Here is a 23,151-nt window from a genome sequence, read left to right on the forward strand (position 1 = left end):
AATTTAAATATTTGCGAGTACAACTGCATTGATTGACTACAATAACGGCCAAATTTGGGCATCATCCTATAAATACACTAGTTCTCTCTACAAAACAACACACACCTATTTGCATATACTCTCCAAAGCTCATATCATGATATACTCTTTCTAACTCACCCAATACCTCCACATACAACAATGGCATCATTTGATTCAAATGAAGATCTATCCATCACCAAAGCATGGTACGCCGAAACTCGGGTTAAAAATCAGTCCTCTGGAAGGGTAGATGCTAAACCTTTTGGGCAAAAGTATACAACCAATATAGGCAACAGTTTGGGAATCTGAATGGAAGAAATGTTCAACAAATCCATGATAGGGACCTAGTTATAAAAAATGCTATACTTGCTTATTTAGCTATCCAACATCGGATTTTGAACGCTACCCACTTTAACTTGTCCATTGAACAATTTGTAAGTATTTGTTTGGTTTATTTTACGTAATCCATGTTGTTTGATCTCCCTATTAAACACCACTAACAAAGTAAGTTTGTATTTTTATTTTGTAGCATGAAGTCGCGAAAGCGCATTACTCGGAGGAAAAGGGGGAAGCATTCACATTTGATGCAAGCTATCACTTCATGGTATCCAAGATTCTTGAATATGCCCCGGAGATGATGGTGGGTGAACTGGATTCGGATTCCTCCGACGAAGATTGATGGTTTTAGAAGTTTTTGTGGGTAGATCTCTATGTAAACCCTCACGAGACTATAACTCGTCCACTAGGATTGCCTAGAGGTTCAAAGGCTTGATGCACCAACTAAGTGCATTTGTTATTCCTATGACAAGGAGTTATATTTATGTTTCAATCAATATAGTAAGAAAAATTGCATGAATAAAATGAATTACAACTTTCAAGAATCTGTTTTCTTTTGGGTATAGTCAAATGTCGGAAAGGTAGTAAGATTACTACAGTGGCAACTATAACTTAGCCGGTAAGGTGAGACGTTAAATATATGCCGACTGAATGATAACCGACAAGGTACAAAATCAATAAAATGCTGGCTGTTGAAGCATTTACAAAAATAAAACAGTCGGCATCTTCGTCATTCATAGACCTTGCCGGCCACAACTAGTCGGCATTTTCTTCATTCGCCGACCTTGCCGCCCATAGTTAGTCAGCATTGTCTTCATTCGTCGACCTTGCCGACTTTTCACATTTTCAGAACTGAAAGTGTTGATTGAACTCATGAGACAAAAGCTTTAATCTACTCAATTCATAATTTGAGAATTAATCAATCTACTAAATTAATCAATCTAAGCTCAATTAATTAAGCTAATCAGATTTTTAAACAAGGATATGTTAATCATTTAGAAAATACAAAGATTAAGGGATGTCATGTTTTACTTCAGAATAACCCAAGTTTTATCTCATTAGGTATACCCCAATTAATCTGGATATATCCAATTTGGCCATGGTATTAAACACCAAATAACCCGAAAATAAATCGATTTTACATTAAACAGAAGATTAACAAAAGCGGTAAACCCATTAATGGAACGACTTTGTTTGTCTTAAAAGACATTAAAAAACAACAAAGTCCTTATATTAGAGAGAGAAATCAAAAATCAAATTCAAACAAAACAAATAAGAACGAAAGAGGAAAGCACGTCTTTTAGTGTCCGTAAGATAAAAATCCGCCACATGTCACAACTCCAAACGTGGATTTCATGCTGACATGGCAAACCATAAAAGGAGTATAGTAGGCTATAGAAAAGCGCGAAACAACCGGGATTAAGCCGTCCGAAATCAGAGAGAAAAAAAGACCTCTTAGTTCCCTTCCCCCTTCCTTTGTCTGTTCTTTTCTTCTTCATCGTCTCCGCCTTTCTTTCTCAACAGAAGTCCGCGTTTTTCTTAGCAGAAGATAGAAATAAACTCAAAATCTGCCAATTTCTAGGGCACAGCACACACAATCAACTCAAGAAATCACAAAACATAGGATCAGATCTTGAATTCTTCATTTGACTTGATCGATCTGCTTTTTTGCTAATCGATCGATGCTTCTCATTTTCAACCTAGATCGATTGTTTTTAAATTATTTTGATTTCTTGGATTTTTCTTCATCGGAATATAGATTTTTGGTGTATGTTTGAGGCGAAAATCAGGAATTGGTGATTGTGTAAGGATTGAGATCCTTCTAGATCATTTGTCTAGGAGGATCTGGTCTAGGGATGGATTGTAAGAGGAGGAGCACTTACTAATGAAGACACTATTATATGGATTTTGAAATTCTATTGAGGTTATTATTACAATGAAATGGGTTACATTGTTAAGGACATAAAAGAAAAGGTTGGATTATCTCCCCTCCTCTTCTGCTCATCTTCACTTCTCCTTCTGCTGCTGAATCCCAGCTTCAACATCTTCATCTGCTAGATATCAACATGATTTTTTTCTGCTTCCCTCAAGGTTTGATCATTCGTCTCTAAACACTGAGAAGTATATGTGTGATTTTTTAATGTGCTTTTTTTTTTTTTTTTTTTACTTTTTGAGAATTGAAGTAAATGTGTCATCATTTGGTTATTTAGATGTTTAAAACGAGAAGAGTGTGATGGTGAATTTTCTAGGAACGTTTAATAGTTCTTAGCAAAATGTTGGTAACACTGCATTGTGCCAAAAACGGTAAACACTATTCAGTTTAGATTTTCCAATCTGTTTATGGAACATGAATGACCACTAAGAAAAGTGCCGGTATATTGTGGAATGCCAGAATGGGAATGAGTCATTTTGGTTATGTGTAAAGATACGTGCTTTCTCTCGACAGTGACAATGTACTTGATGGTGGATGGAAGAGTTTCTCGTATTTCATATTTGTCAACCTTTTCTTATTTCACATAGAGGATTTGAGTAATCAGACGAAGTCAAAACATGACCTTGTAAGAGTAGGCCTTCAAGTTTAGTGTTTATATATAATAGTGGGACTTGGGCAGCTTGCCATGTTCATTTGTGCTCTTTGTTCTTATGACATCAAACAATCTATGCATGCTAGCTGGGTATGCTGTGGGTTCTTCATGAAGCCTTGGTACCATTAGCTCACCAGCTTTTAATAATAAGTTTACATGCAAGGGTTAACTGACAACGCATCAATACCATCGTCACCCCTTTCAGGTTACTGTTATCCTGTGCACCCCCTCTTACCGAGGATGCTGTTGCAAGTTATTGGCAATCTAAGTTGATACATTTCGTTGCTGAATTGGCACTGCCAATTTTCTTAAACTTAGTCACCAGAGATGGTATTGCACCATGGGTGCACAAAGTTATTGTTGATAGCCAGATAATTACCACAGCTCCGTGCCTATGCTGAAGCCTTTGTCATCTCATGTGTCATGAGCTCAAGAACGTGTGTACTGTGGGACAAGGGTTTGGATGCCTGAGAATACATTTTTGCTAACGAAGATCCCTGGCCTGCATGTGCATTATTGTTAAACTTTAAACATGAGAGTTGATGTTATAAGTTGACCAACAATTTTTTTACCGGAATCAGTTGGATACCTCAACTTATAACCTTATACTCAGTTTCAGTGACAATTCACTTGCAAGACCTAAGATTAATTATTTGGGATCACATTGGAGTTGCTTAGTTTTAACATGTAACTTAAATGTAGGTTGAGAGTCAATAATATCACTGGTAAGTTCACAATAGCTTATGAAATTCTATACATTTATGCTTGAATGAGCAGCTGAGTATTAATCATGTTCAAACAAGTAATGGTTGCTAGTACTTGACCCCCTTAATACCTACTTGAGAAGGGAACACTTGGATTTACATGGTATTTATTAGCAAGCTTAAAAAAAAGAAAATGATTTAGGTTCGCTTCTCTTAATATCTTACATACTAATGTTCTTGAGACTCTATTATTTTTTATGTATAAACTGTTATAAATTCAAATGTTTATTAGGTATTTAATAATTTGGTGCAAAATGGAAGTGTTGGCATAAATATCCATACTGATACTTGTTTTCTGTTTGTTAAAGCAGAGACAAACATGAATTGGAATTGGACTTCAAGAGATTTTGGGAGGAATTCCGGTCGTCCAGCTCTGAAAAGGTTCTCGTTTTATGCTATATCCGTCTTGTCCTATTCTCAAGTGTCTGGTTATATATATTTAATTATAATCGGTTTCTTACTGCCAATTTTATAAATGCTAATGTGTGTACAATTCTTCTGCGCAGGAGAAAGAAGTGGCATTAAACATGGCTGTAGATAGTTTCTGTAGATTAGTGAGGCAAAATGCAAATATAGCACAATTAGTTACCATGTAGGTGCTCTTTCTTTCCTCTTTGTAATTTTGTTGCCTTGTCTTATGTCCGCTGACTTTGTGTTCTATCACTATTTCTAGGAAATATATTTTCCCATTTACTGAAAATTTTACTGTTCAAATAACTATACTCCGCTACTACCATTTTGAAATATTCTGGTCTATTTTTGTAACAATTTTCTTCAACTGATCAAGGTCTAAACTGAGATTGATGTATTAAACCACCTTTTAATTGTCTGTGTTATTACATATGTTCACGCCTCTTGGTAATGGATGAGGTCGTAAACAGTTAAACCTTCTAGGCAAGCAGCCCTTGGCTAGAAGGGGGAGAGATGAAAAGGTTTTTATGTACAAATTTCAAGAGTTCTGGAAGTCTTGCTTTTGTGTCTTTTTAGCTTTTTCTGAGAGTTATGTGCTCCCATGTGCAAATTGATTGAATATTTAATTTCTGCAATCTGCAGGTTAGTCGAAGCCCATATATTCTCCTTTGTTGTGGGAAGAGCCTTTGTAACAGATATTGAAAAGTTGAAAATTGCAAGCAAGACAAGGTCATTGGATGTTGCAAAAGTCATAGGATTTTTTTCAGAAGTCACCAAGGTCTGTCATTTGATGGCTGCATGTCTCAATTTTTTTTGATCTCTGAAGCATGATCTAACGCAATGTACATGTGTCTTGTGCAGGACGGTTTAAGTCATGGTGCAAATTTATTATATGCCGTAGAAGTCCTTGTATCTGGGGTAAGTTTTGTTCTCTTCAATATGTCTATGGGCCATGTGCTTTGTTATTGTGTTTAAGTAGGATGTAATTCTAATCCAAGCAATATTCTCTCCATTTCATTGTTTCCTCATTTATTTTGATATTACGCGTCTTCCTCATATCCTGAAACCAAACTAAGAATATCTTTTACTGTTCACAGCCCACTGACAAACAATCTTTGCTCGACTCTGGCATTCTCTGCTGTCTCATACATATTCTTAGTGCGCTTTTGGTCCCTTTTGGGACCAGTGAAAGACAGCTGACAACTGATGCAGAACAGCCGAATTTACTGGAAAACCCCCATGATGGGGATGGCAACAAGGTCCGCCGGCTTGAGGTAGTGTGCTTTTGTGATAACATGGACTCTGAATTTTATAAATTTCCCTTAATGAGGTAAATGACAGAAATAGAACGTTTACTGGGTTGTACTGGATCTTTGACTATATTCAGGTAGAGGCGAGTGTAGTTCATATCATGAAAGCACTGGCAAGCCATCCTTCAGCTGCCCAGAGTTTGATTGAAGATGAATCACTTCAATTATTATTTCAGATGGTTGCAACCGGGTCTCTTACTGTTTTTGCTCGATTCAGGGAGGGTATTGTGCCATTGCATACTATTCAGCTCCATCGACATGCCATGCAGGTAAGTAGTACATGTGTTTCTACTAGGGAAGTGCAATAAGAATTCTATCTCCATTTTACATTGCTAATATACAAAAGAAATTTATGCTTGATGGCAGATCCTTTAATGGATAATAACAGGATTGTAATGACCTTTCCATTCATTTACAGATAGTCAGTCTTCTTTTGGTCAATGATAATGGAAGCACAGCAAAATATATACGCAAACATCACTTGGTATGCTGTCACATTTTCGGAATTTTTTTCTTCAGTTTCTGGATGAACACCTTAGTTATCCGTTTCTTATGGATAGAAACTAAATATATGGTTAAAAAATGTGTATATGCATACCCTGATGTGAATTGCTGATCACTATAAACAACTGCCATCCACCCTTTGGGTGTGAGTTACTTTGAATTTTATGTTATCATTCTATACAGATCGCATGTGGCCATTTCCAATATATCAGCTTAATATTATGGGAATTATTCAAACCTTATGTTATCACTTTATGGTTAAATAAACGTCTATACATCAAACCTTTATGCTTTGGTTTCAGTTGATCGATGGTGTTGTTTGTCTGTTTCAACTATTATGATCTAATTAATGTTGCTGGTATCCTTTCTAGGTAAAAGTTCTTTTAACGGCTGTTAAGGATTTCACACCTGAGACTGGAGACTCTGCTTACACTATGGGTATTGTGGACTTGTTGCTTGAATGTGTAGAATTGTCATACAGACCTGGTAAATATCCACTCTCTTTTGATCTAGTGTTTGTTGCATTTATAGTGGGCATTTGGCGCTACAGTCTCAATCTGGACTGTCACTGATTTCCTTATCCTTCATATTGATTCTTAGAAGCTGGGGGGATCAGCCTCAGGGAGGATATACACAACGCCCATGGCTATCAATATCTTGTTCAGTTTGCCTTGATACTATCAGGATTGCAGAAAAAAACCCAAGGCATTCAGTATTCAAATTCCAAGCGTTCTTCTGAGGGAACTTCTGTTCCAGATAGTTCACATACATCACATAATGTTGCTAAACAAGATTCCACAGTCAGAGTGGACACCTCACCGCAACAGCTTTCTCCCTCGCTGTCCAGGTTGCTTGATGTTCTTGTTAATCTCTCACAAACAGGTCCCATTGAGATGATGGGAAGCAAAGGGTCCAAATCTACTCATAACAAGGCTGGCGCCCATGGAAGAAGTCATATACTATCTGCTGATAGGCTTGGAGATGAAAGCTGGGAGAAGGACAGTGCCAAAGTCAAAGATCTTGAAGCAATCCAGATGCTGCAGGACATATTTCTTAAGGTTGATAGCATAGATGTGCAGGCTGAAGTATTAAATAGAATGTTCAAGCTATTTTCAAGTCATATCGAGAACTACAAGTTGTGTCAACAATTACGAACAGTGCCTCTCTTCATCTTGAACATGTCAGGCTTTCCTTCTTCATTACAGGATATAATTCTGAAAATTCTAGAATATGCTGTAACTGTTGTGAATTGTGTTCCTGAGCAAGAATTGCTTTCCCTTTGCTGCTTACTACAGCAACCGATAACATCTGATTTGAAGCGCACCATCCTCTCCTTCTTTGTGAAATTATTATCATTTGATCAGCAGTATAAGAAGGTTCTTCGGGAAGTTGGCGTTCTGGAAGTTCTGTTAGATGACTTGAAGCAACACAAAATTTTGTCAGGTTTAGAGCAACAGACTAAAACCTTCAGTGAACCTGAGAGGAAAACCAATTCAAGCAGCTTTAAGAAACACATGGATAGTAAAAATGCCATCATTTCTTCACCTAAACTCTTGGAATCCGGTTCTGGAAAATTTCCTCTTTTTGAAGTTGAGGATACAATTTCTATTTCATGGGATTGCATGGTTACCTTGCTAAAGAAAGCTGAGGCCAATCAATCAGCGTTCCGGTTATCTAATGGTGTTACCAATGTGCTCCCATTTTTGGTATCTGATGTTCACCGTTCAGGGGTCCTTCGTACTTTATCATGTTTGATTATTGAAGATGTACCACAGGTCTGTTTGTTCATTTTCAACTCTTGGTTAGTGCTGGATTATAATTCGTTGTGATAAAAACCACCCACATGCCTATTTGTTTTACATTAATGAAATACACCGTCTGCTCACTAGAATAACTGAACTTGTTTCAGGCTCATTCAGAAGAGTTGGGTGCACTAGTTGAACTTCTACAAAGCGGGATGGTTTCAAGTGTTTCGGGATCTCAATACCAGCTGCATAGTGAGGCCAAATCTGACACTTTAGGGGCTTTATGGCGCATCTTAGGAGTTAATAACTCAGCTCAAAGGGTCTTTGGGGAAGCTACTGGATTCTCTCTTCTGTTAACTACTCTTCATAGTTTTCAAAGTGATGAGGGACATGCAGATGGTAAATCCTTATTGTCTCACATGAAAGTTTTTACATATTTGTTGCGCGTTATGACAGTTGGAGTGTGTGGAAATGCTGTAAACCGGGCATGGCTACATACAATCATATCGTCTCAGACCTTTCACGATCTTTTGTCTGAGTCTGGCTTGCTTTGTGTTGATTGTGAGAAACAAGTTATCCAATTATTATTGGAACTTGCACTCGAAATAGTTCTTCCACCATCCTGTACATTGACAGATGAGAGTGCCTTGCCACTGGATCCGAGTGAATCTGCGGCAGCTAATTTTCTTTTGAGTGCCGCATCGGGGTCTTTTAGTCCTAGCAAAGAACGAGTGTACAATTCCGGTGCCATTGCGTTGCTGATTCGTTCGTTATTAAGTTTCACCCCAAAAGTTCAGTTACAAGTGCTAAGCTTCATCGAAAAGCTTTCACAGAGGGGCCCCTTTAACCAGGAAAATTTGACTTCTATAGGTGCGATGTAATGTAAATATCCTTTCTGATAATTATTTCTTTATTATCTTTTGTTAGTTTGCTTATCAATTTCTACGTGCTTATAATTTAGGTTGTGTGGGACTTCTCCTGGAGATCATTCACCCATTTCTATCGGGTTCATCACCATTGCTTGTCCATGCATTGAAAATTGTGGAAGTGCTTGGGGCATACAGGTTGGATTATGACTAAATTATTTTGTTATTTAAAGAGGTCTATCTTTCAAATGTTTTTTTTGTTATTCAAACAGATTGTGACTGAAATTTTTGTTTACGCATAATAGGTTATCATCAGCAGAGCTCCGAGTGCTACTTAGATGCATATTGCAAATTAGGTTGAATCCAGGTCACGTCCTTGTTGATATGATGGAGAGGTTAGTTCAGTCGGAAGATATGGCCTCGGACAATGTGTCACTAGCACCATGCTTGGAGATGAATATGAGCAAGCTTGGACATGCCTGTGTTCAGGTATCTTTGGGGGAAAGATCATGGCCTCCTGCTGCTGGTTATTCTTTTGTCTGTTGGTTTCAGTATAGAAATTTCCTAAAAGCTCTAGGAAAGGAAACTGAACCAGCTTCGAAGGCCGGACCTTCTAAGAGGAGGAGCACCTCTAGTAAACAACAGTCAAAGGGACAAATTTTGCGGATCTTTTCAGTTGGTGCTGTCGGTGATGGAAATGCATTCTATGCAGAACTTTATCTTCAGGATGATGGTGTTCTAACTCTTGCTACCAGCAACTCTTCATCTTTGTCCTTTTCGGGGTTAGAGTTGGAGGAGGGAAAATGGTATCACCTTGCCATTGTTCATAGTAAACCTAGTGCCTTAGCTGGACTATTCCAAGCCAGCGTAGCATATGTCTATCTTAATGGAAAGCTGAAACATACAGGAAAGCTGGGATATTCACCATCTCCGACCGGAAAATCATTGCAAGTAACCATTGGGACACCGTCTTCTTGCTCGAGTAGTAGTGAATTATCATGGAGACTTCGTTGCTGTTATCTTTTTGAGGAGGTGCTCTCATCAGGCAGCATCTGCTTCATGTATATTCTTGGAAGAGGATATAGAGGTCTCTTTCAAGATACAGATCTTCTTCGATTTGTTCCTAACCAGGCTTGTGGTGGTGGTAGTATGGCCATCTTAGATTCATTGGATTCTGAGTCGCCTTTTCCATCTAATGTCCAAAAGGTTGATAGTGCTGGACGACAAGTGATTCCAAAGGCAGATGGCAGCGGTATTGTTTGGGATTTAGAAAGACTTGGAAACCTCTCTATGCAGCTCTCCGGTAAGAAGCTTATATTTGCATTTGATGGAACATCATTAGAAGCTGTTCGAGCAAATGGCACCTTATCGATTGTTAATCTAGTTGATCCGATGTCTGCTGCTGCCTCTCCGATTGGTGGTGAGTGTCCAAGTTAACATCAATCTTGTTTTCGCATTATTGATCAACTTTTCGAACATGTAGGTTTATACTTAAAAGCAGTATAGGTTCCTGATTATAGCTTCTGCTTTGATTTCTAGGCATTCCTCGTTTTGGCCGTCTTCATGGGGATATTTATATTTGTAAGCAACGCGTACTTGGGGATAGCATACGTACAGTTGGTGGGATGGCTGTAGTCTTGGCTCTTGTTGAAGCAGCCGAAACCAGGGATATGCTGCACATGGCCCTGGCATTATTAGCTGGTGCACTTCATCAGAGTCCCGAGAATGTACGAGACATGCAAGCTTACAGAGGATACCATTTGCTGGCCCTCTTCTTGCATCGTAAAATGGGCTTGTTCGACATGCAGTCTCTTGAGATCTTTTTCAAGATTGCTGCGTGTGAGGCTTCTGTTTCAGAGCCTCAGAAGATGCACGAAATTCAAGCAATAGCTTCCCCTGTTGGTGGTATTCGCGAACCCTACTACGAGGATCTTAGTTTATCAAAATTTCCCGATGAGCTATCTTCAGTCGGATCTCATGGAGATATGGACGATTTTTCTGTGCAAAAAGATTCTCTTAGTCATATTTCAGAGCTTGAAAATAATGATATACCGGCTGAGACATCTAACTGCATTGTATTGTCAAATTCGGATATGGTTAAGCATGTCTTGCTAGACTGGACTTTGTGGGTATTGACCCCTGTTTCAATTCAAATTGCTCTTCTAGGGTTTCTTGAGCGTCTGGTGTCTATGCATTGGTACAGGAATCATAATCTTACAGTATTACGGCGAATCAACCTTGTCCAACATCTGTTAGTAACTCTGCAAAGGGGCGATGTGGAAGTACCCGTTTTGGAGAAGCTGGTTGTATTGCTTGGGGTTATCTTAGAAGATGGATTTTTGGTTTCCGAACTGGAACAGGTTGTCAAGTTTGTTATCATGACATTTGAACCGCCTAAAGTGTCACCGCGTCGTCAGATCCAGAGAGAGTCGATGGGGAAGCATGTAATTGTACGGAATATGTTACTTGAGATGCTTATTGACTTACAAATGACCATAGACACGGAAGAGATGTCAGAACAGTGGCATAAGCTAGTTTCATCCAAGTTGATAGCATATTTTCTCGATGAAGCTGTTCATCCAACCAGTATGAGATGGATCATGATTCTTCTTGGTGTTTGTCTTGCATCTTCACCTACATTTTCACTTAAATTCCGCACTGGTGGGGGTTACCAAGGTTTGACTCGTGTACTGCCTAGCTTCTACGATTCGCCGGAAGTGTACTACATCCTCTTCTGTTTAATATTTGGCAAACCTGTTTATCCGAGATTACCTGAAGTTCGCATGCTAGATTTTCATGCTCTTATGCCAAGCACTGGAAACTCAGGGGAATTGAAGTTTGTTGAGTTGTTGGAGCCTGTAATTGCCATGGCAAAATCCACGTTTGATAGGCTGACCATGCAGTCAATGCTTGCCCATCAAACTGGTAACCTTTCCCAGGTTGCTGCTAGTCTTGTAGCGGAGCTTGCTGAAGGTACAACTGATATGGCAGGAGAGCTTCAGGGGGAAGCTCTAATGCATAAAACATATGCAGCGCGCCTAATGGGTGGGGAAGCTGCAGCACCTGCTGCTGCAACTGCTATCCTCAGGTTTATGGTTGATCTAGCGAAAATGTGCCCTCCTTTCTCTGCTGTGTGTCGACGAGCGGAGTTTCTTGAAAGCTGTGTGGAATTATATTTTTCTTGTGCAAGGTTTGAAAGAGATTCTTTTTGCTATTACTGGCATGATATCATCTTAGGGCTTTGGTCGAATCTCGTCGATTCTCTTAGTTATTTATTTCTCTGAGCAGACTATTGTGTGTCTTGCAGGGCGGCTTATGCAGTAAAGATGGCCAAAGATCTCTCGTATAAAACCGAAGAAAAGAACCTAAATGATTCTGATGATACCCACAGTTCACAAAATACATTCTCCAGCTTGCCTCATGAACAGGAACAGTCTGGTAAGACTTCGATAAGTGCCGGAAGTTTTCCTCAGGGTCAAGCAAGTACTAGCTCTGACGATGTACTTGGGCCTCAGAACTATATGGTGCCTCATAAATCGGAGGACACAGCTACTTTATCACAGAAGGAGTCCGGCAAGCCAAAATTAGGAATTGATGTCCTTGCTGTTAAAGGTTTTAATGCCGAAACCCTTGATCAGATGTCTAGGGTTGCTTCTGGTGCTGATGAATCTAAGTTCTCTAATGCTAATGGTACACCATATGCTATTCATGTTGCAGAATCATCAAGTTCGATGTCTTTTAATCTTCCCATGTCTCCTGCTTTGTCTGAGAATTCTACTTCAAAAATCCCACTGTCTCCCTCACCATCCCCAATGCTTGCCTTGACATCTTGGCTCGGCAGCTCTGTCAGTAAGGAAGTGAAATCTCAATCAGTTGCTACTCCATCAATGGGATCTTCTGTATCTGGATATCAATATGATGTAACTCAGGATTTAAAGTCCAGTTCGCAAGGGTTGGCATCTGGAAACACGTCTTTCGCTGTCAATTCTAAGCTTTTACTTGAAATCGATGATTCTGGTTATGGTGGGGGTCCATGTTCTGCAGGAGCTACTGCTATTTTAGATTTCTTGGCGGAAGTTCTTGCTGACATTGTGGCAGAGCAGATTAAAGCAGTTCAGGTTATTGAGAGCATTCTGGAGACTATTCCTCTCCATGTGGATCCAGATTCTGCATTAGTGTTTCAGGGTCTCTGTCTTGGTAAGCTAATGAACTTCCTTGAAAGACGTCTCTTGCGAGATGATGAGGAAGATGATAAAAAGCTAGATAAGACTCGGTGGTCTCCAAATTTGGATCACTTGTGTTGGGTGATTGTGGATCGTGTTTACATGGGTGCCTTCCCTAAGCCAGTTGCTGTGCTGGGAACTCTAGATTTTTTGTTATCCATGTTACAGTTGGCTAATAAAGATGGTCGTGTTGAAGAAGCAGCTCCATCTGGAAAGAGTCTTCTGTCTCTTACGAGAGGCATCAAGCAGCTTGATACATATGTGCATGCACTTCTGAAAAATACAAACCGTATGATAATGTATTGTTTCTTACCATCATTCTTGATCACTCTTGGTGAGGAGAGCCTGCTTGCACGCCTAGGGTTGCAGGTGGAACCTAAGAAGAGTTTGGCTTCTAACACTTGCAATGAAGAAGAATCGAAGACAGATGTTACCACTCTCTTACAGTTATTGGTTGCTCATAAACGGATTATATTTTGTCCCAGTAATGTCGATACTGATCTGAATTGTTGCCTTTGCATAAGCTTACTTTCTCTTCTTCACGACCAAAGACGGGCTGCACAGAACATGGCAGTGGATATTATTAAGTATCTATTGGTTCATCGCAGGGCTGCGCTGGAAGAGTTGCTTGTTTCTAAAGCAAACCAAGGCCAACATTTGGATGTATTGCATGGTGGGTTTGACAAATTATTAACAGGAAGTCTATCATTATTCTTTGAATGGTTTCAGAGTGCAGAACAAATGATTAACAGAGTGTTGGAGAGTTGTGCCGCCATTATGTGGGTGCAGTATATCGCTGGTTCATCGAAATTTCCCGGGGTGAGGATAAAGGGCATGGAAGACCGTCGAAGGAAAGAAATGAACAGGAGATCTCTTGAAAATTCAAAAGTCGATTCAAGACACTGGGAGCAAACAAATGAGCGTAGATACGCACTTGAGTTGGTCCGTGATGAGATGTCTACTGAGTTGAGAGTAATCCGTCAGGATAAATACGGTTGGGTCATGCATGCGGAGAGTGAGTGGCAAACCCACCTTCAACAACTTGTACATGAGCGAGGGATATTCCCTATGCGGAAGTCCACTGCTAGTGAGGAACCAGAGTGGCAACTCTGTCCTATCGAAGGGCCTTATAGAATGCGCAAAAAGCTTGAGCGCTCAAAATTGAAAATTGATACCATTCAGAATGTTCTTGACGGCTGGTTTGAATCGAGGGACACTGAGCTCTCAAAAGGGAAAAATGAAAACATTCTGGACGCTTCTGAAACTGATTCCGACTCATTTTTCCATCTTTTATCTCAAGGTACCAAAAAGAAGTGCTTCGACGGTGGTGATTACAACGAGTCCTTTTTCAAAGATGCAAATAACGCTAATGAGGGAGATGCCGCCTCTGCTAAGATAGGGTGGAATGATGATAGAGCAAGCAGTATTAATGAAGCAAGTCTTCATTCTGCTCTAGAGTTTAATGGCAGGTCTAGTGCAGTTTCTATCCCCATAACTGATAGCATACATGCAAAATCTGAAGTAGGTTCCCCTGTTCAGTCTTCTTTTATTAAAACTGATGAGATTGAAGAGTCGGAGGAGAATTTGGACAAGGAACTGACTGATAATGGGGAATATTTAATTAGACCATATCTGGAACCTCATGAAAAGATTAGATTCAGATATAACTGTGAGCGAGTTATAGGTCTTGACAAGCATGACGGCATATTTCTCATAGGGGAGCTTTGTTTGTATATTATTGAGAATTTTTACATTGATGACTCTGGATGCATATGCGAAAAGGCATTTGAAGATGAACTGTCTGTGATTGATCAAGCTTTGGGTGTGATGAAAGATGTTGGTGGCAGTTCAGATTTTCAATTGAAATCCCCCTCTTCTTCTTGGGACGCAACAGGTAAATCTTTGGTTGGAGGAAGGGCATGGGCCTACAATGGTGGTGCATGGGGAAAGGAGAAAGTGTGTGCGAGTGGTAATCTGCCTCATCCTTGGCGTATGTGGAAGCTTGACAGTATTCATGAAATTTTAAAGCGTGATTATCAGTTGCGTCCTGTTGCTGTTGAGATATTTAGTATGGATGGATGCAACGATCTTCTTGTTTTCCACAAAAAAGAGAGAGAGGAAGTTTTCAAAAATTTGGTTGCCATGAATCTGCCAAGAAATAGCATGTACGTGTCAACTCTCCAGTAACCTTTATCTTTATGTACATTGAAATTTAACCTAATTCCGCAATATATCCTTTTATGATTTTCTGCAACAGGTTGGATACTACCATTTCTGGGTCATCAAAGCCAGAAGGGAGTGAGGGAAGCCGCCTTTTCAGAATAATGGCCAAATCCTTCTCCAAGAGGTGGCAAAATGGAGAAATTAGCAATTTCCAGTACCTCATGCACCTCAATACTCTTGCAGGACGTGGATACAGCGATCTTACTCAATATCCAGTATTCCCATGGGTTCTTGCAGACTATGAGAGTGAAACTTTGGATTTATCTGATCCTACTACATTTCGCAAGCTTGACAAACCAATGGGATGCCAGACAGCAGAGGGGGAGGAAGAATTTAAGAAAAGGTGTACTAATTTGTACCAACCGGCACTTTTCTTTCATTAACACTTCATTTACTTCTATATTTTTCTTCCTGAAAATTATATTGAAGTGGCCGTATTAAGTATGGCAATACGCACAAATTTTAGAAAGAACATATATATGAAGAAAAGTTATTCATGTGCTAATGTCAAGCCTTTCTCCTTAATGTACAGTTTTGCTAATAGGTTTTTCTTTTCCTTCTATTGTTTCAGATACGAAAGCTGGGACGATCCAGATGTTCCTAAATTCCACTATGGTTCACATTATTCAAGTGCTGGAATTGTACTGTTCTATCTGCTTCGTCTCCCACCATTTAGTACAGAGAACCAGAAGCTACAAGGTGGCTCATTTGACCATGCAGATCGTCTTTTTAACAGCGTGAGGGACACATGGTTTAGTGCTGCTGGAAAGGGTAACACGTCTGATGTGAAGGAACTGATTCCAGAGTTCTTTTACATGCCCGAGTTCCTGGAAAATCGGTTTGATCTCAACTTGGGTGAAAAACAATCAGGAGAGAAGGTTTGTTCTGTCTGCATCAGCCTCTAAATTGATCTACCCACGAAGTTATTGTTGCTCTCAATACCACTCTCTTCAACATTTAACCGAGAATGATATGTGTGTGTTTCCTTATAGGTTGACAATGTCATTTTGCCACCATGGGCTAAAGGTAGTGCAAGAGAATTTATTAGGAAACACCGCGAAGCTCTTGAATCAGAGCATGTTTCAGAAAATCTGCATCACTGGATAGACCTCATCTTTGGATATAAGCAAAGGGGAAAGGTATGTGGAAGAGTCTTTTTCCAACCATTCAAAATTCCAGCATATGAACCGCAGTATTTTCTTGTTTCTAATGGACAGTTTTTTTGGATTCGAGGCCTTCCCGAACTCATTGTTACTTTAAAGTTTTGTTCTATATTCTAATTCAACCTTGAATAATTTACAGGCGGCTGAAGACGCAATCAATGTCTTTTATCATTACACATATGAAGGGAGTGTGGACATAGACTCCATTGACGAACCTGCAATGAAGGCTTCAATTCTAGCACAGATTAACCACTTCGGACAGACGCCAAAGCAGTTATTTCAAAAACCCCATGTGAAGCGACGGTCTGACAGGAAGGTTCCCCCTCATCCACTCAGGCACTGTAACCATCTGGTTCCTCACGAAATCCGCAAATCTTCATCTTCAATTACTCAAATTGCCACTTTCCATGAGAGGATTCTTGTGTCTGGCCCAAATAACTTGCTGAAACCTAGGACATATAACAAGTATGTCGCATGGGGGTTCCCAGACCGTAGTTTGAGATTCATAAGCTATGATCAAGATAAGCTTCTTTCCACTCATGAGTGTCTTCATGGAGGGAACCAAATCCAGTGCGCTGGAGTAACCCATGATGGTCAGATCCTTGTTACTGGTGCTGATGATGGTGTTGTATGTGTCTGGCACATCAATGAAGACATACCTCGCAACTACCGTAACTTACAATTGGAGCGAGCCCTTTGTGCCCATACAGCAAGGATCACATGCCTCCATGTCAGTCAGCCTTACATGCTCATAGTGACTGGTTCAGAAGATTGCACCGTCATTTTGTGGGATCTCAGTAGTTTGATATTTGTGAAGCAGCTCCCTGAATTCCCGGCACCAATATCTGCAATCTATGTAAATGATCTGACTGGAGAAATTGTGACAGCAGCTGGAATTGTGCTTTCGGTCTGGAGCATCAACGGTGACTGCCTTGCTGTGGTCAACACTTCCCAACTTCCGTCCGATTTTATCCTCTCAGTGACAAGTGCGACATTCTCTGATTGGCAAGACACAAATTGGTATGTTACAGGACATCAGAGTGGGGCCGTGAAGGTGTGGCAAATGGCTCATTTCTCTGATGAAGCTAGCAGAAGTAGCAAGTCAACAAGCACTGGTGGAACAGGGTTGGGAATCAGCGACGGTGAAAAACAGCCAGAATACCGATTAATCCTTCATAAGGTATTGAAGTCCCATAAGCATCCTGTAACGGCTCTTCACCTGACTAACAACCTTAAGCAGTTATTGAGTGGGGATTCTGCTGGGCACCTAATCTCTTGGACTCTGCCTGATGAGAGTGTGAGGGGGGTATCATCTAATCAGGGGTAAAATTGGACCTCCTCAACTGATGATAAATATCACCAGTGGTTTGATAATTGCAGCTTTAGTCCACCCGTTGAGGCAAGCTAGCTTTGGTAATCCCCCTGTAAAACCTTGCTTGGGTTTCCTTGGGTCCTTGACGAGAAGAAGGAAAAGGATTGTATGTTGTGTGTGTGCAAAGGATGCATAAGTGAAACGATACGAAGGAGCTGGTCCAATTGTAGTTGTAATCATGAAATCACTATTTTGGACACAGAAAACCTTCCACAAGCTGCTGATGGTGAGACTTACACGGGGACTTAAACTACCAATGAGCTATATCTATCCTACGTGATTGTGTGGGCAAAGGAAGATGATCGAGATTAGTGTTTACTTTTCGAAGTCCAGCCAGCTTGTGGTTGTTGAAAGCAGGCGGACATATTTAATTGTTGGGTCGATCTGTTTTGCTGGTTGAAATACAGCGGTGTATACGTGTTTTCAGTGTAAATAGTGGGGTGTGATTATTAGCCCGTGTAGTAAACTTGAATGTATAGTGGGGAGAGTGGACGCATGATGGAAAGAGTAGTGTAAGCTAAAAAGTGGCTGAGGGAAGATAAAGCAAAAGATAAATGAATGTTAGAAATGTATTGATCTACAACCTCTCCCTTAAATTGAATGAATTCGTATCTGCTCTTAACTTAACCTCTCATTTTGTCCCAAACGTGGGTTTTGAAATTTAAGCTTTGAGAAATTCATTTCCAGTGGCGTGTTTGGTTCTAATTAGACAGTTGGTTACCCTTGCAGAATACTGATATTTAGAAGTTTAACATTTTAAACGTGGAAATTTTTGAGAAATCCAAGTTTGATTCCTCGCTCTTCCAGAAACCCACCAAAATACAGAATTAATGATTAAGATAAGTTGGTTTTAAATTGAGTTTAGATTTTTACCATTTATGGAGGACTAAATTAACCTTACCCGTTATAACAAAAAAATAAAAAAGTTATGTACTGATTTCCGGTGGATTGATTACCTTTTTTAACGGTCCATCAACATGAATTCCGGTCAATTTGTTACCTTATTTAACGGTCCATCAGCATGATTTCCGGTTTTAATTAACGAGTAAGCTTTCTTCCTCTTCTATTCTTAAGGTTTCTACTTTCTTTTTTATTTTATTAAAGTTTTACTTCGTTCTTTATTTCTTTCATCAAAAGAAAATCCATTGTTGGACTTGTTAATCTCAACTGCCAATAAGAAATTGAATGAAAGTGCAACCTTGTTGTTTTTAATATTATTATTCATGTGTTATAAAATCTATTTTTCGTGAGCAATACAGATGATGCCATGGAACTTTTATATACTATAGAAGAAGAAGAGCTTCCACTACATATCATCATCAAGAACATGATTTTTCCTTGAATCGGACGGATACGAAGAAGAGTTATAATTCTTACAGCCATCACGTGCAGGAGAGGAAAACTATAAAGAAATTATTATACTGAAAGTCTATAACTAACAACTATTGAAAGTGAGGGAAAGTGAGATACCAAACCAGTAGTTATGGAGACGGAGTTTTTTTTTTTTTTTTTTTGAAAAAGTTCACCACTAAGAAATTTGAGGTTACATTTCTAAGATATTTTGTTCCAATCCTGTCATTAAATACAATTTCTTGGATGAAGGATGGGCATATCAATTTCCAGCTATTAGTTGTTGTCACAGTTGTGATGTTGGTTTGGTTCGTGACCGCCTTATTTGCTAATCCATCGAATGCTTGGTTCACCTCTCTCCAGGTGTGTGTGATTTTGTAGCTTGGTATATCACTTAGGAGCGAGTTGATTTCTGCCAGCATGTTGTTTAGGTACCATGGTATCGGTTCCTTTTTTTGGATTAGACTGAGAAGTGCTTGCGAGTCAATTTCGAACCAGATTTCTGCCATTGGTATTGAGTAGCTATTCTTGCCGCAAGTAGTAATACCCATGTTTCCGCCTGAATTGAAGTGGTTATCCCCAGTGGTGCTGCCATTTCCTTCAGTATATTCCCTTCACTATCTCTGCATATGATCCCTGCTCCTGCCGGTCCCGGGTTTCCTTTGGATGCGCCATCTGTATTTACCTTGATCCAATTTATTTCCGGTAGAGTCCATCCTATGTAGATTGTTGAAGCAGTCGTTCTCTTCCTTTGTATTCTTGCAATTGTTGGTCCATTAGCCATGATTGAAGCCATATATTCATGTGCTTGTTGATACTCTTCATACATTATCGTTATGATATTGAATGTTTGCCTTGGATGTTGTCGTTTCCTTTTGTATACTAATTCATTCTTGGCCAGCCATATGTGCTATACCGTGAAACTGAGTAACACCTGTTTTTGTTCTGAGTATGCCCTGTGGAGTACGTCATGAATGTTGGTTGGACATCTGTGGTTGTTGGAGCTTGCTGGCCTTTGTTGATGTTGATGCTGTGATCCTGCTTGTTTGTGTTGTCGTTGATGAGTATTTATTGTCTCCGGAATACCTGCCAGATGATTTATTATTAGTTGCCAAACTTCTTTTGAGTTATTACATTCGAACAATAGATGTTGTGTTGATTCTTCCTCATTGTTGCAGTTTGGACATGTATTTGATGCTGTGATGTTGAGTCGGTGAAGCCGTTGGAATGTTGGTAATCCATGGTGTGTGACCTTCCACAAGAAAAGTCTTATTTTTGGTGGACATTTTAGTTTCCAAATTGAGTTGGAGTCCACAGGGTGTTGGGTTGATGCTTGGTTTGTTGGGGGATTGGTTGTTTGGTAGATGAGTTTGCTATAACCAGTTTTGGATGTGTAATTGCCTGTTTTTGAGTGTGGCCATACTAGGTGGTCGGATTTTGGTTTTTTGGGGAGGTGAATACTGATGATATTTTGTGCTATGGGTGGAGGGAAGGTTGAGAAAAGGAGGTTGTCGTTCCATGTATTTGATGAAGGTTCAATGAAGTAGCTAACTGGTGTACTGAGTGGGATGTTGATGGGTAGGTTTTGAAGTGATAAAGGTTGTGAGTTTGGAATCCAGTTTTGTCTTATCATTGTGTTTTTGCCATCTTCCACCTGTGATAAAACTAAACCCTGCAAAAAAGTAGAAGTGTTAGCTAAGCTTTTCCAAAGGGGACTGGCCGATGATTGAGGCTTTGGGAATGGTAGTGATTTAGAATTGGTTTTGAAGTATTTTGGAGTGCAGATTGAGGTCCACACTGATTCTTTTGACTGTTGTAACTGCCAGACTCGTTTCATCAGCAATGCTTGGTTATGTTCTTTGCTTTTCCTGATACCAAGGCCTCCCTGTGATAATGGTTTTGTCACTGTTTCCCAACCAATTGGGTGCATCTTTCTTGTTTGACTATCGTGTCCCCATAGAAAGTTTCTGGTGATTCTGTCTATCTTGATGTGCACCGTAGTTGATAGTTGTTGAGCTTGCATGACATGGTTCACAGTTGGGGTCAACGCTGTTTTTATCAGAACTAGCCTTCCCGCTAGATTGACACACTTGGTTATCCATACTTTTGCCTTTCTTTCCAACCCGTTTAGAAGTTCAGTAAATAGATTTGAGTAGTTCCTACCATTCTTGAACTGGATGCCTAGGTACGTCGGTGGGGTTGTTGTTGTGTTGATGTTGAAACAGAGCTTGAGTTGTTGAACCAAAGACGGATGTAATTTAGGGTGGTGGATGATAGAAGATTTTTCCTTACTAATTGCTTGTCCAACCGAAGTGGAGTACCGTTGGAAGAGTCGTTGTAAGGTTTCACAGGACTTCACATCAGCCGAACATGTGATTAATAGGTCATTTGCGTACATCAGGTGCAGTATTGGTGGTGAATTCCTTACAATTTTTAGACCTTTCAATGCTCCAGTTTGTTCTTACACACCCAAATTAGTGGAGAGTACTTCAGCGCAGAGGATGAAAATGTATGGTGAAAGTGGATCCCCTTGGCATAGTCCTCTCTTTGGCTGGATGAGACCTTGTGCAGAGCCATTGAGATTGATAGAGTATGAAACGGATGTAATGCATTCCATGATGTATTGTATGAAGGTTGGGGGAATCCCATTTTTTCCAGAGTGATACGGATGAATCCCCAATCAAGGTTATCATACGCTTTCTGTATATCAAGTTTCATAGCAATTTTTGGGTTTTTTGATAGTGTGGTGGTTCTGATTGTATGGAATAGTTCTGTTGAAGTGGCAATATTGTCATGGATTGCTCTGTTAGGTACAAAGGTACTCTGGAATGGGCTGACTATGAATTGTAGTAGAGGTCTTAAACGTTTAACAAGGATTTTGGCTATAACTTTGTAGGTCACATTACATAGCCCAATTGGTCGGAAATGATTTGATTTGGTGGGGTTTTGGATTTTGGGGATTAAAGTGATGTTTGTGTGGTTAAAAGGTTATCTTCAAAGAAATGTTGTACCATGCCTATCACTTGCTGTTTGATTGAAGGCCACAAGTAGGTGTAGAACTTACTAGTGAAACCGTCCGACCCAAGAGCTTTGTTGGTTCCAATCGAGAAGACGACTTTGTTAATTTCCTCTTCCGTGACTGGATGAATCAAGCCCCTAAATTGGTTTGGAGTAAGCCTATTGGAGATACAATCGAACATATTTTGATCAATGAGTGTAGCTGGAGCTACATATTGATTTGTGAAGAATTGTTGTATCACTCTCAGGATGGCTTGTGGCTGTGTGTGCCATCTTCCCTGGTCATCTTGAATATGCGAAATATGGTTAATTCTCCTGTGAATTGTTGCTTTTGTATGGAAGAATGTGGTATTCGCATCTCCTTCTTGTAGCCATTGTATTCTTTATCGTTGTTTCCAGTATAGTTCGTTGCAGTTTACCAGCATCAAATGTGTATGCTTGTAGTCTTTTTCTTTTTGTAGCCATTCTTGCAGTGTTGGTCCTGTTGAGGTTGCACACATATGTTGGGCCTGTTTGATGATGTGTTCCATTGTAGCGATCATTGATGGAAGGTATCCAAATGTGGCCTTGCTTCATTTTTGTAAGGCATTGGTTGTATTTCGCATTTTATCCAGCAGGTCGATGGGTGGTGAAGGTGAGAGAGATTGGTTCCAAGCTTCCAACACCACTTCTTTCATTTGGGGGTGAACCATAGGTGTTCCATTCTGAAATTTGTTGTTGTCATCCGTCTGATGAAATTTTCTTGGAGCAGAAGGGGTGCATGATCAGAGGCTATTCTGGGTAGATGTTTGATCGTCATGTTGGGGTGTAAAGATAGCCAAACTTGGTTGCTCAGTCCACGGTCCAATCTTTCCATGATAATGTTTTCCCCCATTTGTTTGTTGGTCCAAGTATATGTGTCTCCCGGAAAGCCTAAATCTATGATCCCATTTGTGTCAATCATCTCTTTGAAATATTTTGCTTGGTTGCTGTGGACAGGACGTCCTCCCATTTTTTCAGATTGGTTGAGAACCTCATTGAAATCTCCCATCAACAGCCATGGAAGGTTATGTTGAGGAATTATTGAGTTGAATTCTTGCCAAAGGTTCCATCTTGCTTGAGGTTGTGGAGGTCCATAAATGCCAGTGAATATCCATGGTTGAGAGTTTGAAACAGGTTCAACATAGACATGAACAAAACTTTGATTAGCAAGTAAAACCGTAATGTTAACTGTGGAGTTCCACAAAATCCCTATCCCTCCTTTATGACCATTACAAGGTA

At 39.9% G+C, this 23,151-nt stretch overlaps 1 protein-coding gene across 1 annotated transcript; it reads left to right on the top strand.

Moving 5' to 3' along the window:
- The first annotated feature begins 927 nt into the window (after positions 1-927).
- On the top strand, positions 928-18,146 carry LOC113352502 (protein SPIRRIG-like). Its single transcript, XM_026596314.1, has 19 exons — positions 928-938; positions 4,015-4,087; positions 4,213-4,298; positions 4,760-4,895; positions 4,979-5,035; positions 5,215-5,391; positions 5,505-5,696; positions 5,846-5,911; positions 6,303-6,417; positions 6,532-7,706; positions 7,841-8,546; positions 8,638-8,740; positions 8,848-9,962; positions 10,082-11,732; positions 11,850-14,930; positions 15,023-15,331; positions 15,560-15,866; positions 15,981-16,127; positions 16,291-18,146. The coding sequence occupies exons 1-19, from the start codon at positions 928-930 to the stop codon at positions 17,476-17,478; spliced, it is 10,695 nt and encodes a 3,564-aa protein (XP_026452099.1). The 3' UTR covers positions 17,479-18,146.
- Positions 18,147-23,151: the final 5,005 nt, after the last annotated feature.

Source organism: Papaver somniferum, chromosome 2 (assembly GCF_003573695.1).
Source record: "Papaver somniferum cultivar HN1 chromosome 2, ASM357369v1, whole genome shotgun sequence".
NCBI lineage: Eukaryota > Viridiplantae > Streptophyta > Magnoliopsida > Ranunculales > Papaveraceae > Papaver > Papaver somniferum.